Below are 16,667 nucleotides of genomic sequence, written 5' to 3' on the forward strand. Positions count from 1 at the left end.
GGAGAGAGGTTTTTGCCTTAATCCATGGGTTGTTTACATTGTAAAATACACACGTGATCCTTCAGCATTTACTGATAAGATTAACGAAGGGTGACAATTACCCACAAGTGGACTGAACAGTAATTGCGTTCCCATGTTTAGCATGTAACTCTAAGCAAGGCCCAAAAAAACAAAAACATCAACAACATCCAATGTCCACCCACCAGTTAATTAAATGCCCAACTCTGTTTTGTGTAGCTCTTCCCTGAGGGCTATGAAGGACTATTTTCCTCCTGGTGCTTGAATTTGGGAAGTGGACGCATATTTTCCAGGACATGTTTATTTAAAGCTTCGTATTCCAAAGACGGCTAGAATTGCCAAGTGTGGCTCAATAGTTTCGGCATGTGTGTCTGTAATATTTGGTGTCTAAATTGCCAGCATGCAAAATTCTTTGTATAAACGGAAAACCATATGAGCTGAATTATGTGGCCCCAAAGAAAAAAAAAAGAGGAGCCACACCAAGGAAGCATCGATGAGGTCATCATCATTTTGAGTCTGCCTAGGGTTCCAGACCCAAACTGCCGTTTCTAGCTGCCATTCAACAACTAAGCTTTAAAAATACACTTTTTTTCATTTTTTTAAATAATATTTTATAATAAATGCCAGACACAATAGTCTACTAATCCAATTTCTTGAAAAATGCATTATTTAGTGTAAGCTGAATTATTTTAACTCTGATAAAGCATTTCCTGCGAGCACTGTATTAGAACATTTTGAACATTTTATGTAGTATATGTACTATAAATCTATGTATTTGTAAGTCTTTTTTATTGTATTTTTTACTTTTGGCCCATTATCAGTTGATAGCCATACAGCAAACTATTTTATGGGTTTATGTATTTATTGTTGTATGAGTTTTTATATCTTACCGTGTGGTGGTGGTGATGAAGCAAGACAAATGTCCTCCTGACTGATAAATTAATTTAATTAATAGATACTTACTGATTAAGACTGAGGTAACATCACGTGTGACCTCACAGTCTTATTATTTGGGCAACACTGCATGTCATAAATCATTCTGTAAGAGCCAGCGTGTGGTTTTTAAGGTCTAACATCACCTCCAGCCATTTTAAATCTATATTTGCAATCCTTCCCTCACAAAACAAATGAAATCCTTTTTGATATACATCTGACTCCTATGGGGATTTGTTTGATGAGGATTAACAAAGGTAGAACGAAACTAAGTGTAATAATTCAAATACGCCACATGATGGCAGCACCCGTGAGGGAAATCGCTGGAAAGCTAGTGATACTCCAAGCTCTATTTTGCAAGGATGTGAATATTCCCTTCCTGTTTTAGCAAGCGCTACCAGACTCTACGGCTAGGAGCTAGCAACCGTAGTGTGAGACACATTGGAACTGCAATACAGACACCCAGGTCTCGATTATGTCTGTTTTGCTGCCTGTATTGTCAAAGAGAGGGCTATTTATTTTATAGTGTGATATATATCGTTGGATTTATTTATTGACAAAAGTAGCTAATATCTAAGGTTATTTATTGCAAGTTACTTATCTAGGTAGCTAGCTATCATTAGCTGGCTGGCTAGCTATAGATTTTGTATTGCACCGCCACAGCCCTTTTTCCTTTCTCTACTTCAATGATTGTCCTATCCACATTCTCATGGCGGAGACTAAAATAATCTATCATATAGACGAGGAGGAGACTCCTTATTTAGTGAAATTGACAGTACCTCCTGAAAAAGTCACTTTGGCAGATTTTAAAAATGTCCTCAACAATCGTCCAGTCAACAGCTACAAATTCTTCTTTAAATCTATGGATCAAGATTTTGGGTAAGTAGCTGGCTGGCTAGATAGCTAGCTAAACGAATTCTTTATCGGGATTGTCTCGTTATCCATACGGCTCTGTGCTGGTGTATATTAAATGGCCAGTGTTGGGTAGAAGTCTGCCTAGCGCTATGGACAAGTATTTGAAATTCTAAAACAATGCTGTTTCATTTTATTCTCTTTATTTCGTTGCAATATTTATTGACAATGACAGCCCAATGACTCTTGCACCAACTTGATTAATCAGGAGATGACTGTCGAAAGCTTGATTGGCACCTGTTTTGTTTAACGTTTGCTAACTTGCATGATACATTTCCATAACGTTTGTCCAGTTGGCGTTATTTTAGGTTGGTGAGTTAGCTAGCTAGCTGCGTATATGTACCTGTTATTGTCAAATTTGCATAGCATTAACATCATTAGTAAGTTATCAGTCTAATCTTAGCTGACAGACTGTACGTGTAGTTACATTCGTCGCTGCCATCTGGTTTAGCCTACGCGTTTCAGTGTTGAATGACAGCGACCTGGCCACTTGTTTGCTTAGGTTAATATTATTAATATAACGATACCAAGCTCTTGACACTGTCCCAAGTTTATCTTAGCTACAAATGACTAGGCTAAGTGAACATTAGAAAGATGGTTATAAATTGTATGTCAAAGAAATTACAGAGGAAATCAGCCTACCTGTGACAGTTAAATAGATTGCTACACTATTTGTCTAGTGCCTACAAGACGCCTAGTGAAGCTAACGTAGCTACCTAGCTAACGTCAACGTTAGGCTAGCTTGCTAGATGTCAATAACGGATGTCAACATACAGCCCCGAGTAGCTAGTTAGCACATTTAATGCTTCCGCTAATTAGCTAGACACATGCGAGCCAAGTGATTTGTAGACGCTCGATACTAGCGTTTTAAATGACCGTGAATCGCAAGTGCAACTAAACTGTTTAGGGAGTGTAACGCTGCTAGATTTAGCTAACGTTAGCAATCTTTGTCTAACGTTAGTCTATCTGATACTCAATCTGACCTTTAATTGGCGCGTCCCATTTGTTTGTGATAGGAATTATCTGAGAATAATATTACCAGATTTCTTCATTGGGGTCACTTCGTCTAACGGTAACGTTAACTAGACTAGTCTAGCTAACGTGTACAGTAAATTAACTAGCGACATGTCCAATAACTCTTGATTTGTGACAGGGAACGTTAGTCTTCAAAATTATCTTGTTAGCCACTGAATCAGTGTTTAATTTGGCAACAGCTTATAAAACGATTAGACTAGTCTCATTGCAGTTAGCTGTAACCACAAAGGCATATTCCTCGCGCTGCTGCTCACAACAGTGAGTTATGTCGGTTTCTGATTTATTAGACTATTGACTACAAGGACAGCGGCATGGACATTTAGCAGAGTACAGTTACTACTATTCTGACGGCGGTAGTAGGCCTCACGTCAGCTGGTAATATATTGCAGCCAGGGGTGTAAACATGGCCGCCCAGAACATCAGCTGTAGTTGTAGAACCGAGCACCGTGGACTCACGGCCTGCGTTACATTTTTTTTTTCGAAACGTCAGATTCATTCGCCGATGCTCTTTTGCGTGGCAAATAAAACTTAATATTCTTGCAGTCTGGCCTGCTGCGATTTGAGACAATTTACTCTGTCTCGCTCACTGTGGACCTCTTGTTACCAGCATGCCAGTACGAGTTAAACCTTAACTGGAACCTAGTGCTGTGTTTTATTTATGAAATTAACACAAACATGAGCTTCGTGGATGTTTAAACTTCTTACTACACGTTGGGTCATGAGAACATTTCTTGGGTAAAACAGCGTTTCTAGAAAAGATCTGTGGTTGTCCACCCTTATAGAGGCAGAATGGCACAGTATAACATGCAAGATGCATTCAGAAGTGTAGTTTGGGCTATTTCTGAAGTAGCATGCACAAAGTATGTGTTGTACAGTACATAGGTGTTGCGAATGAGTATGATTCTCTCAAGACAAAACTGTTGGGATCTGTCTGAACCTTGCAGCATGATATGTTACACCACACCTCTGTATTGATTGGAGAAATTGAGAACCACCCACTAGTTCAGATTTTGGACCGAGTATGTTTGATTTAATGACAAATTCACTTTCTGTCCCTTACAGAAATTTCAAACTGACCAATTTGTGCCATTGATGTGTCTTTGTAGTCTTGTGTTTCGTGTGTAGTGACCTTTAGGTTTGTTGTTTTTTGTATTTCATGTGAGAGAACGGTGTTCATACGAGCTCTCGGAGATGGTGCAGGTATGAGATCCAACTTGCAAACAGTCCAGAGGTCAAAGGTCAGCTTGTTTAGGGGGCCTCTAGTGACATATTAAGTAGCCTCCAGAGGCTGGACCCTCTTGTGTAATGCCTATGTTTGTCTGCATCATAACCTTATAGGGACTCTGTCTGGCTCCTGCCTTGGATCTGGACAATAATATGTGATTGACCAGCTTTGCTACCCATCTGTAGTCAGCTTTCATGTTTCAGCACATCTTTAGTTTTTGGATCTGGTGGGTCACTGCTGTGGAGCAACTGTGTTGTAAACTTGGGAGAATATCCCACGCCGTGTGCCATAGTTGAACGTCTGAAAGCAAAATCAAAAACTTGACCGCTCTGGTAAAGGGATGGAAGGCAGCTGCCTTGCGTCTGCGCTCTGATGAAAAGACCGGATGGTGACAGCTCAGTGTTCGTATTGGTGGCAGTTACGTCTCAGCCCTCGTGTGCCAAAGAAGGATGATAAAGATGCCTAACGGGGTTAAGAGGGGGTAGACGCTTAGATTAAAATATGTGAAAAATGTGCAGCTAAACTATTGCATCTTCATTATTTCAAATATGCTTGAATGCCGAATGTGAATATAAAAGCCTATCTCCTTCTAAGCTTGGAATAGAAAACGTTGGCTATGTGGAGCTGCGGTGTGTTGGTAATCATTTCACTTTTTCAGATTAGAAATCTCTTAAAGATTCATTAGCTATATTAGTCGCCTAATTCAAAACCTCAAAGCTGTTTATTTTTAGAGTGTTTACTGAGTTTCTGTTGCTGTCCCTTTTAAGTAAGCGGTATGCAGAATAATTATTTATATGTAGGAGCTATTTTGACAGTAGAGTAAGTACTGTGAGTTAACGAAGTCCACGGGGAAGGGTAGCCGAGTGTAAAGACCCTTTGCCTGCAGTGGGTCCGTTAGGAAGCACAGCCACTTTAGCATCCACTTGCGGTGCACGTGTCACTGAATTAAAGCTGAATGAATGAATGACAGCAGCAGCGCAGTGCTGAGGGGGTCAGTGGCAGCCGCCTGCTCTCTTTTCTCCCTGAACGCTGAGTTACCCCCCCCCCCCCCGCCCCACCCCCAACCTCCTCCCAGCGTTGTGTCTCTATGTGTTCCCAGGGGGCTGTGGGTGGGGAGGGACTTCGCCGAGTTTCGTAATGGAAACTTAGGGACTTGGGGACAACCTAGGGGAGGAGGAGAGATCAAAAGAGTGACCCCCCCCCCCCCCCCCCTTAGGGAGAGGGTGGAAGACGGAAGCCCAAGAGAGACTCCTGTACAGCAGGGCCAGAACCTTCCACAAACACTCCCCCCCCCCCCCCCCCCCCCCCCTTTATAACCCACCCTTTACACTGTCTTTCACTGTAAATAAACACTTCAGATCCCAGCTACAGGCGCACGCAAATGAACACACACTCTCGCGCCCGCAAATGAGCACACACACGCTCACTCGCACGATTCGCCCGACTGCTGCTATCACCTCTCCTGCAAATCCTGTGTATTAATCCAGAAAATCTGCTAATGTGTGCAGCAGGCTGGTAGCTGGGAGAAACGAATGTGGTGGCGAGAAACACCCAAAACAGATGTCACAGTGTTCACAGTGCATCGTGTAACGAAATTGATTTTTTTTTTTCCGGGCCAGGGATTTCTGACTGGAAGGAGGAACGCTGCTTATTAAAATACTGTAAAATAATCTGCCCTGCGGTGTATGAATTCTGGCTATTATACATTTTAAACATGTCTTTCTTTTCTTTCTTTTTTTAAACCTGTATTTCATGGCTGAAGCGCATACCGCGATGCCCGTTCCGTGCTTGTTCCGTGTTTCTGCACATACGTGTGGGAGCGGGTTTTTTTCCCTGTGTGGTCGCGTGTGGCCACACGTGAGCGTTTGAAGTGCTCCGTGATCCGGGGAGAGTGGCGTGGTGCGGTGTTTGAGGTGTCTGAGGACCGTGTGGCTCCTGGTGTGCGGGTATTTAAAGCCGGCTTTGTCACCTGAGGTGATGGGGTGGATTTTAGCCGTGACAGAGAAGAGATGGTGCTCTGTGGTAGACGGTTTCTAGCAGAGCACAGCGTGGACCCACTTTCTGCTCTGCCAATCTGTCTATAAAAATGTTTTTGTGCAACATTTTATGTCTTTTTTTTTTTTTCATCTTTTTCTTTCCCTCATCCATGCCTCTGTTGATGATTTTCAGCTCTAATTAGTCCGTCCACTTAGCTTCTTTACCCCAGCAGAGTTCATTAGCGGTCGCATTGATCGCAGGCCACTCACATGCATAGTAGCATTGATCTTGCTATTTTACAGTCGCAGCTGAAGCACTTTCCTTTCTTGGTTCTGTCGAAGCTTCGCTGTGCTCGGTCTGTCTGTAGCGGTACTGTGTGAGCCCGGGGCGTCCAGTCTTGTCCGTGACGGTTGACAGTTGAGTCGGCTAATTAAGTTAGCTACTTATGGTCTTCGGTCCAGATGTTGGTGAGCAAAATCGGGTGTCTTAAGAGTTGGGCTGAAACAGGAGACCTGCACCCACATCAGCCCTTTTTAGATAAGGTTGGACACCCCTAGTCTGAATGGTCCTGATGCTTGCAGCTGTGCATCTCTGTGTACATCTGTCAGCAGGTGTGCCAGGAGCTGTATTTGTCTTTTCCACCATCATTTTCATTAGCTCATTTTATAGATGTCTTTATCCATAATGGGCGGCAGTGTAGTATAATGGGTAAGGAGCTGGTCTTGTAACCTAAAGGTCACAGGTTCGATTCCCAGGTAGGACACTTGAGCCGCTGTACCCTTGAGCAAGGTACTTAACCTGCATTGCTTTGGTATATATCCAGCTGTGTAATGTTGTGTAGGTCACTCTGGATAAGAGCGTCTGCTAAATGCCTGTCATGTAATGCTAGTGGACTATTGTGACCAGTTTGTAGATGGTGAGTTACATACCTTGTAACTGGCAACACCTGTTTTGGTGACAAAACGTTGCAGAAGCATTACATTACATTACATTACATTACAGGCATTTAGCAGACGCTCTTATCCAGAGCGACTTACACAACTTTTTTTACATAGCATATTACATTGGATCCATTTATACAGCTGGATACTGAAGCAATTTCGGTTAAGTACCTTGCTCAAGGGTACAACGGCAGTGTCCTACCCGGGAATTGAACCTGCGACCTTTCGGTTACAAGTCTAGTTCCTTAACCACTGTGCTACACTCCGTCCAAACGAGGAGGACTGAACTTCCCATGAATTCAGAATAAGCGAATGTCCTCTTTGCTTAAAGCCGTCTTGTCCTTTCTTTGAATAGGCATTGTTGAATTTTAATTGCATTCCAAACTCGAAATGAACAGCAGCTCGTTGAGTCGGAAATCTGTTGCTAACGTTGAATGTCTGGAGGTATGGCTTCTTGTCAGCTTTCCGTTTTGTGTCGAGCCTGCCACGCGTTATTAAATTTTACGCGCACCCTCTGCCCGGCGTGTCCTGAGAGACCGTGTGAAACGAAAACGACGCTCGGCTGTCCCAACGGTACTCGCGTTGGCGCGAACGGTCTGGAAAACGCGCGTCGGAATACTCGTCGTTCTCTTCAGAAAATGCCAACTGTCGAAGCGCCGAAATCTCTTTGGAGGACACGGTCCATGGAAATAAACCCAAATTTCATCCTCAGAAGATGGGGCTTTTTTTTTTTTGTACCTGCTCAAATGGTGAAAACCTTTAGCAAACAACAAATCCATGCATGAATACTGTGGCGCAACTTGTTTAAATTCAGTATTCAGGCCGGTTCGCACTTTTGAAGTGTTTATGCATTAGTGAGTCATGTAAGGACCTCTGATGGGGAACGCACGCATGCACTGCGATAGCCAATCGCAGCGCATGGCTTAGTTGTTGCTACACGCAGCTGGTAAAACACAGCCTGGGCCCACCGAAAAGAGGTGTCTGTGGTTGTCAATAAAGTTTTGGACGCATAAAGATTGCGAATGACTCGTAATAGGCTATCATATGCGTAGTATTTTATATGAACAGTCACTGGAATAATTGAGTGTCTGGTTGACCTGTTCAGCTCCTCACACCTTTTTCTTCATTAGAGATCCTGGGCAGCAGTTTTTATGCTGTGTGTCAGTGAGGGTGGCTGTGAGTTAGTGGTGACTTGCCTGCTTAAGTAGGTGGTTAGTGTTTTGCATCCTGTTTGTACGGGTAGATCTATAAAGGTATTATTATAGGGATTAACAATAATATCGGGGTCTTATCAGTACCCGCCAATGATAGTTTTGACCTTTTCTGGTCCAGGGGCAGCCCTACCCCCCCCTACCCAGGCTCAGAGGCATCCAGGGGGCCCCACCCCCCATCATAAGTTAAAAGGGTTATATTTTTTTAAAAAAAGGTTTTCTATTTTCCCAAATCTCTATAGTCACTGCACATCAGGTCTGGCCAGGGAGTCCCTACAGTACCTTCACAGAGCCCCTGTTGAAAACCCAGGGTTTGATAAGCAGGCTTATCAGCGTTTGCCTGAAACAAAGATCGGCATGTGCAAAAGCACCGTTGCTGCAAATTACGTGAAAATGTCAAGCTCAGAAAATGGCCTGATCATATTCACCCGAACCTCATTTATTATTTATTTTTAATTGATCCGTTTTGCCAGCCGAACGCACAAGCAGAGCTGTGCAGAGGCTCTGCGGCTTTCCAGACTCACGCTCTCTACGAAGGTAAAACTTTGATTGCCAGCCTTGGGCATTTAATTGCCTACGACTCAAGTAAGCCGCTGCGTTGGAGACAGGCTGTTGTTGCATCTATAAGCGTTTCTTATTTGACCTCCCAACTCATTTTGAAACAAGGCTACTATTGAAACATTTTCGCGGTCGTGCAAGATGCCATTTTTAAATGGGATGGTCTCATGTGATTTAATACTAGGAGAAATAACAATGCGTTTATGGAGCACGTCGCTAGGCTATGGGTCGTGTGTTCATCTACACGTAGGCTACCAGTGGCGTGATGAGTGGCACTGTGCTCATGCGTCCTGTCCGTTGTCAGTTGTTCGGGCTGGGGAATGGCCTGTTTATGAGCTGTTCCTTTTTTTCCCCCCATTCCATTCGTGCCCTCGCAATGTTCAGTAATGCGGGGAACAGCACTCTGACCTGTCGGAACACTCCATCTTTATCACATGACATACTGCAGCCAATGAAATGGGAGTCTCAACCATGTGATTGACACCTGCTTGGTTAGACTGTGGTAAATACACCTGAATATTTTCATACTAAAGTTTTTTGGTTTGTGTTGCAAAATTACTGTATTGTGTGCCTAGTCCATTTTAAGGGTGACGTTGAAAGCACACTGTGGAGCATGCAAAGAACTTTAACGTGACTTATTTAATGTGACTCACAAAGTGAATATATTAACGGATGAAGACAAAACAAAAATTATTTTGAAAATAAAAATGCAGGGTGTGTTTGTGAAATAGTGAATGTAGGTGTGTGACCGCAAAATCAAATGCAGAATTTGTGCATATTTATACCATCAGCAGTCAAAGAAGCACATTTGCCCCAGTCGCAGCCCTAATTGTGCGTGTGATGGATTTGGGGTCATGGCTGACCCGTAAACCACACCCCTAAATGTTACCTGCGGTGTGCAGAGAAAACCCGGCTGAGGGGTCTGCTCTCAAAGTCGAACCGACGGGATTCGCCTAACAGCAAAGGGCATTAGCGCGGGGCGTGTCAGCGCATGTTAGCGCATGAACCGCCAGTCATAGTTCACTCGCTGCAGTGGGGCGGGGCGGGTCGGGCACTGCCTGCTGTTTGTACAGGTGGAACGCACAAGGACATGAATCACCCTTCGGTCTGTCAGAAAACAGGTTCAGCTGAGGGCTGCGGTGTGTGGGGGGGGGGGGGGGTGAGTCGCACGACGGAGGCCGTCTTTGCGTCGGTTACCATCGCAGAGCTCTGTGGACGCAGACCTCGGGTTTGGTCAGGGAACCATGTCTGCGTTTTCACTAGCCACTAGCCACCAGCCACCAGCCACCAAGATGGCTGGCAGTTCAAGTTAGCCACTAGCCACTAGCCACCAGCCACCAAGATGGCTGGCAGTTCAAGTTAGCCACTAGCCACCAAGATGGCTGGCAGTTCAAGTTAGCCACTCGCCACCAAGATGGCTGGCCACCAAGATTACTGGCAGTACAAGTTAGCCGCTAGCCACCAAGATAGCTGGCGGTTCAAGTTAGCCACTAGCCACCAAGATGGCTGGTCACCAAGATGGCTGGCAGTTCAAGTTAGCCACTGGCCACCAAGATGGCTGGCAGTTCAAGTTAGCCACTAGCCACCAAGATGGCTGGCAGTTCAAGTTAGCCACTAGCCACCAAGATGGCTGGTCACCAAGATAGCTGGCGGTTCAAGTTAGCCACTAGCCACTAGCCACCAAGATGGCTGGTCACCAAGATGGCTGGCAGTTCAAGTTAGCCACTAGCCACCAAGATGGCTGGCAGTTCAAGTTAGCCACTAGCCAGCCACCAAGATGGCTGGCAGTTCAAGTTAGCCACTAGCCACTAGCCACCAGCCACCAAGATGGCTGGCAGTTCAAGTTAGCCACTAGCCACCAAGATGGCTGGCAGTTCAAGTTAGCCACTAGCCACCAAGATGGCTGGTGGCCAGTGGCTTTTAATCACAGCGTCCGCAGCCACACGGCATTTTCCTCCATCTGGGCCCAAGGAGGCCGATGCTGTCCCTGAGGCTGTCGGTAGTGGAGCCGTTGACTGAAGCAGTCTGGATGGACAGGCACGCGCAGCCCTGGAGGTGGTCCAGTGGGGATCTGGCTGATTGCTGCAGCCCGTCCTCCAGCTCTCCAGCCTGTTCCACGCCCACACGATGCACGGCGAGGCGTGGGTGCGTGGAAGCGTCTTCCCGTCAGAAGCAGGATTTTTTTCTGTTACGAGCAGGAACCAAAGGACGGGATTCGCACCGATGTCTGTGTTCGTATGAGGCTGGAGGGCTCATGCATGGACTTACTGACTGTGGGGAATGTGGCAGAGAACGGTGCTGTCAACCACCCTGCTCACTGGAATGTCTGAAGTGGTTTGTTCAGGTGAGGGAGCTCTTCCTTCAGGGATTTTTATCATTATGAGCCTGACAGTAGCGAAGGCCACAGGTGGTGCGTTTCAGTGGGGTTTTTCATGGCTGGCAGAGACTCACACTGAGGGCAGAACCGGCTTCCTATCTGCTGTACTGCAGACTGCACAGAGGGTCAGTTATCAGCGCATGTGAATCTCACAGTGTGGAGATGAACTGGAGTGAGAACTGCAGAGACCTTCCCACTGTACAGCTATGAGCAGCTATGAGCTGTACCGCTATGAGCAGCTATGAGCTGGACCGCTATGAGCAGCTATGAGCTGTACTACTATGAGCAGCTATGAGCTGGACCGCTATGAGCAGCTATGAGCTGTACTGCTATGAGAAGCTATGAGCTGTACCGCTATGAGCAGCTATGAGCTGTACCGCTATGAGCAGCTATGAGCTGTACCGCTATGAGCAGCTATGAGCTGTACCGCTATGAGCAGCTATGAGCTGGACCGCTATGAGCAGCTATGAGCTGTACCGCTATGAGCAGCTATGAGCTGGACCGCTATGAGCAGCTATGAGCTGGACTGCTATGAGCAGCTATGAGCTGTACCGCTATGAGCAGCTATGAGCTGTACCGCTATGAGCAGCTATGAGCTGTACCGCTATGAGCAGCTATGAGCTGGACCGCTATGAGCAGCTATGAGCTGGACCGCTATGAGCAGCTATGAGCTGGACTGCTATGAGCAGCTATGAGCTGTACCGCTATGAGCAGCTATGAGCTGTACCGCTATGAGCAGCTATGAGCTGTACCGCTATGAGCAGCTATGAGCTGGACCGCTATGAGCAGCTATGAGCTGGACCGCTATGAGCAGCTATGAGCTGTACCGCTATGAGCAGCTATGAGCTGTACCGCTATGAGCAGCTATGAGCTGGACCGCTATGAGCAGCTATGAGCTGGACTGCTATGAGCAGCTATGAACCTTACCCAGGAAGAGGAGAGTTCAGTTACCTGGGGCTGTCCGTGGCCCAGGGTGCAAGGACAGCTCTCCCAGTGGGCTTGGAGTCTGCAGTCTGTGTCTCTCAGCTGTGAATGAGCTGGGTTCTTCAGTATTCTAGACTGCTCTGCTCGAGCATCGCAGAGTGGGTGGGAGGCGGGGGCGAGGGATGGGACAGCGCCTGGAAACCAAACGCTTCACAGAATGTGTGTTTGTCTGAATTTTGGGAGGGTGATGCAGTGAGGGGACACACATCTGAATGCGACTGAGTGTATTTTTTCGCTTTTTGGATGTTTACTATTTTTTTTTTACCGCTGCATTTTTTATTTTGTTTGACATTTCATGCAGCTCTGTCTCATTAGATTGCCTGTTTTTCTGATTAGTATTCCCTTACCCCATACCGGTCTTCTCTGAAGTGATTCTATAATTAGTGGTGCACTTTTGACTCCCCGAGAAGGCGTTTGAGTGGTTTATGCATGTAAATGGATACTGTACATATCCATAATGAATAAAAATGCATTCTTTAAAGTGCTACTGCTGCAGTTCTCTCAGTGATTGCGTTAACACTTTTGATTAATATTTCAAGTTGTTTAATGTACAGCAGATAATAAATGCGCGATGTATGTATGATATTAAAAATAGCATTATGGTGTGACAATTCCCTTCATGAAATCAGCAACTCTAAGCACAAAACGCATGTATTCGGTTTTCTGTGTAATCAGTGTGTAGAGGCATGACTGTCTGTACACGGTTGCCCTGTATTAAAAGGAATCTGTGTGTGTGTGTGTGTGTCTGTGAGTCTGTGTCTCCACACGTGTGCCTGTATTCAAGCACTGAAGTGGTGTAAATATTGAATTAACCGTCCAAAATAATTTGTCGACGGGAGGACTGAAACATTAATCTCAAAACCTTGGAAGTGGAAAATTTTGTGTAACCAAGAATCAAACCCTAATTGGTTGTGTTCCAGGTAATATGAACACTTCCTGCCATTAGCCTGCTGTTCTTGCTTTCCTGTCTGTTATATTTGAGGGCACTCCTCTGCATGTCTCAAACAAACAGGTAGCGAGCTCATTAATCTCCAGCTATTTATAACAGTCCCATTGGCTCTTCAGCGACCGTCCTTTCCTGATCCCGGAGAAAACGCAGCACAGCCGCAACGGACGACTGTAGTCAGCGGCTTAATGGCGGGAATGACCGTCAGTCCTGACCGATGCCGCTGTGCTTTCGCCGAGAGAAAACCACAGCAGTCCACTTCCTGTTCAGCTCACGGCCGGCTCTGGGATTTTGGTGGCCCTAAACTCGTGGCTTGTTGCTCGGCTGGCGAGCAGGGCCGGGCGGGATCCATTTCTGCGTTGCGTCAGATGAACCCCAGATATTATCAGAATGGACTATAAGGTAGTACGGGATCATTTTAACCCTTTAAGGTGTAAGATCAGAAGTATGTGATTGGAGCGTCCCGAGCTGAACATTCTAATGCTGATGTCACAATCACTACTGGTATTCGAAAGCAAAATGGAGTTCTAGAACACTGACTTAGAATTTAGGGGGGAAAAGAACATTCCAAAAAACTGTTCAAAGGGTTAAAAAAAATTCCTCAGGTAACCACATTACCCTACTGGTGACTGCCTGCCTGCCTGTCTGTTCGTCTGTCTGTCTGCCTGATCCAATATCCTTGCTGTCCAGCCTGACTCTGAATGCCATAGGGCAGGAGGGGCCCACCCTGGTCCTGGGGAGCCGCAGGGTCTGCAGGTTTTTGTTTTCACCTTAAATACAAACAACCACTCAAACCAAAGAAACCAGGTTAGGTGAGATAACTGTGTAATCAGCTTCTTTAATTGATCAATTAAGTGGTGAGTAAAAACAAAAACCGAAAACCAGAAGACCCTGAGGCTCTTTGGGACCTGGGCTGTCCACCCCTGCTGTGCGGCCTGAAAAAAGACTGTGTAAAAAAAAAAAAAAAAAAAAAAAAAAGTGTAAAAGCGAAAAGCAAGCCGATGCACATGAGAGGAGTAACACAACACAGCCGTTTAGAGGCCCACCTGTGTGTGTGTGTTCCAGCACGGACACCTGAAGCACACGCGCTCCGGGTGGGTGGGTGGGGGGGGGGGGGGGGGTCCTGTGAACAACAGCGTAATCAAGGTGAGAGCCTTTACTCGAGTCACGATTCACTTGCGATTTGAAGGTGTCGGTAACGGGTAGCAAGCTGTGTTTTAGCTCGTAAACACACGCAGTGTTATAATGCGTCTCTGTGCCGGTTAAACAGGGCTTCCGTTTGTGTTATTCTGACTCTGAGACATGGACTTGGGGGGGGGGGGGGGCTGCAGGGTGGCGCAGTGGGCAGCAGGACGGGCCCGAGGCCTTTCTGTGTGGAGGGCATGTTCTCCTCAGGTCCATGTGGGTTTTCCTCCGTGCGCTCTGGTCTCCTTCCACAGTCGAAAGGCATGCGATTTAGGGTAATCGGTGGGGTGTTAACGAGGTGTTGTCGTAAAAGAGCATGCGTGCTCACTCAGCCTACCCTGTCTAAATAAAGGCTAATAATAAATAAGACCTCACCAGGCGACATTCATGTTTTCCACCTGGTGAATGCATGGTAAATGGACTGCATTTATATAGCGCTTTTATCCAAAGTGCTTTACAATTGATGCTTCAAATTCACCAGAGCAATTAGGGGTTAGGTGTCTTGCTCTGAAAATGAAATGATAAAAATACATACTGGGGAAATAGTAACATTGGTTTTTTGACTGTATCCTCAAATCAGAATTATAACAGTAAAGTGACAGGATAATGACCGATTTTCCCCACCAGCTATTGAACACCTTTTCCCTGCCACCTCAGGTGTGCACCTAGAGAAGTGATCTGGTGTTACACTGATTTATAGCTACAGTAGCTCAATAGCTAGCTGTCTTAATAACATCAAGGTCTACTCACTACCACATTCGCATAAAATCTGTAACCATGACAACTGGCTAACGCAGCCTGTGCTGGAACCTCAGATGGGGAAAGTTTATTAAGAGCATGTAGCCACTGAGTACAAACCTTGGAAGGCCCTTTTCAAGAGGACCTCTTGCAAGTTGCATTGTGGGAACGTTGGCGCGAGCTTTGTTTTCTGTTTGAGTTAGCACGATGATCTGTAGTTTTCTGAGTCCGCCCATTAAGCTCCTTGTGGTAAATTGAAGCTCTAGTGGCTAAATGCAGGGCCTTCAAATCCATCTGAGCATCGACATCATTAAGTGGTTCTCAACTGATCATTCTGATGCTGATGTCACAATCGCTGATGTCACAATCATAGCTGGTAACTGAAAGCAGTGGAGTTCTAGAACGCTGACTTGGAATTTTTGAAAAAAACATTCCAAGAATCCTACTCTTCAAAGGGTTAATGGGAGTACCTGTCAGAAGTGGCTGGTTAGGCTGACTGAAGTACCTGCCACTGGCAGCTTTCCCCTGTGTTTGGATGCTGGACAGGTCCTGTGTGGCCGTGTGTGTGATAATCGCTCGTATCTGTGGTGAACGTGCCCTTTTCCCCGCTGTGCTTAAGAGCAGCAAACCAGGTTTGAGAGCTCTGGGGAAATCTCCCAATACGCATTCGTACATCCTAAACCATTTACAATTGATTTTGGTTCAGATGTTGAGGAGATTTTAGCCTCTGCCCAGCAGTATTGCAGGGGATCCAGGCATTGGGTGTCACAGGTGCTTATATGTGATAATGATTCCTGTAAGAAATGTCTGCCCACCGAGCTGTTCTCAGCTGTTCGTGCCCCCCCCCTCCCATACACACACACACATACACACACACTCAGTCACTCACTCACTCACACACGCACAGACACACACACTCACACACATACACACACACACACACATCAGACACACACACACACACACACTCACACACATACACACTCACACACATCAGGCGCACACACACACTCACAGACACACACACACACACACTCACTCACTCACTCAGCACTTTCAGACCCTCCTGCTGTCATTGTGGATCCTGCAGTCATGACTCTGCACATTTGCAGTAACGGGCCACAGCTGGCACAGAGTCCTGTGTGAAAAGACACCTCCTCTGTGGTGCCCTGGGGGGCAGGGGGCACGTACCCATCATACCCCCCCCACGCTGCGCCGGGGGCACGTACCCATCGTACCCCCCCCCCACACTGCGCCAGGGGCACGTACCCATCATACCCCCCCCCCCCACACTGCGCCAGGGGCACGTACCCATCATACCCCCCCCCCCACACTGCGCCAGGGGCATGTACCCATCATACCCCCCCACACTGCGCTGGGGTACAGGTGGGGGGAGGGGGTTTGGGGTGGGAATCTCCCGCCGGAATCTCGCTCGATCTCATGTCCTGGCTCTGCAGGTGCGTTGGAAAGCGAGGAAATGGCGCCCGTTTCTTGACCCCTGTTCCTCCCTTGTCTTCCCGCAGAGTCGTCAAGGAAGAGATCTCCGACGACAACGCCAGGCTGCCCTGCTTCAACGGGAGAGTGGTGTCATGGGTAAGCAGGCAGGCAGGCGCCATCGCACGTCCGC

The 16,667-nt window shown here is 46.5% G+C and overlaps 1 protein-coding gene across 3 annotated transcripts in view; it reads left to right on the forward strand.

Annotated features, from left to right (window-relative positions):
- The first annotated feature begins 1,329 nt into the window (after nt 1-1,329).
- The window catches only part of LOC118211454 (segment polarity protein dishevelled homolog DVL-1-like), a 49,773-nt gene continuing 34,435 nt past the window's right edge, over nt 1,330-16,667 (forward strand). For 2 of the 3 annotated variants that reach the window (XM_035388660.1, XM_035388661.1), the window contains exons 1-2: nt 1,330-1,830; nt 16,564-16,633. In XM_035388660.1, coding sequence (XP_035244551.1) covers nt 1,661-1,830; nt 16,564-16,633 — 240 coding nt within the window. In that variant the 5' untranslated portion in view covers nt 1,330-1,660. The remainder of the gene's footprint in view (nt 1,831-16,563; nt 16,634-16,667) is intronic. The other variant, XM_035388663.1, reaches the window with a different exon arrangement.

This window comes from Anguilla anguilla, chromosome 13 (genome assembly GCF_013347855.1).
Source record: "Anguilla anguilla isolate fAngAng1 chromosome 13, fAngAng1.pri, whole genome shotgun sequence".
NCBI classification, from domain to species: domain Eukaryota; kingdom Metazoa; phylum Chordata; class Actinopteri; order Anguilliformes; family Anguillidae; genus Anguilla; species Anguilla anguilla.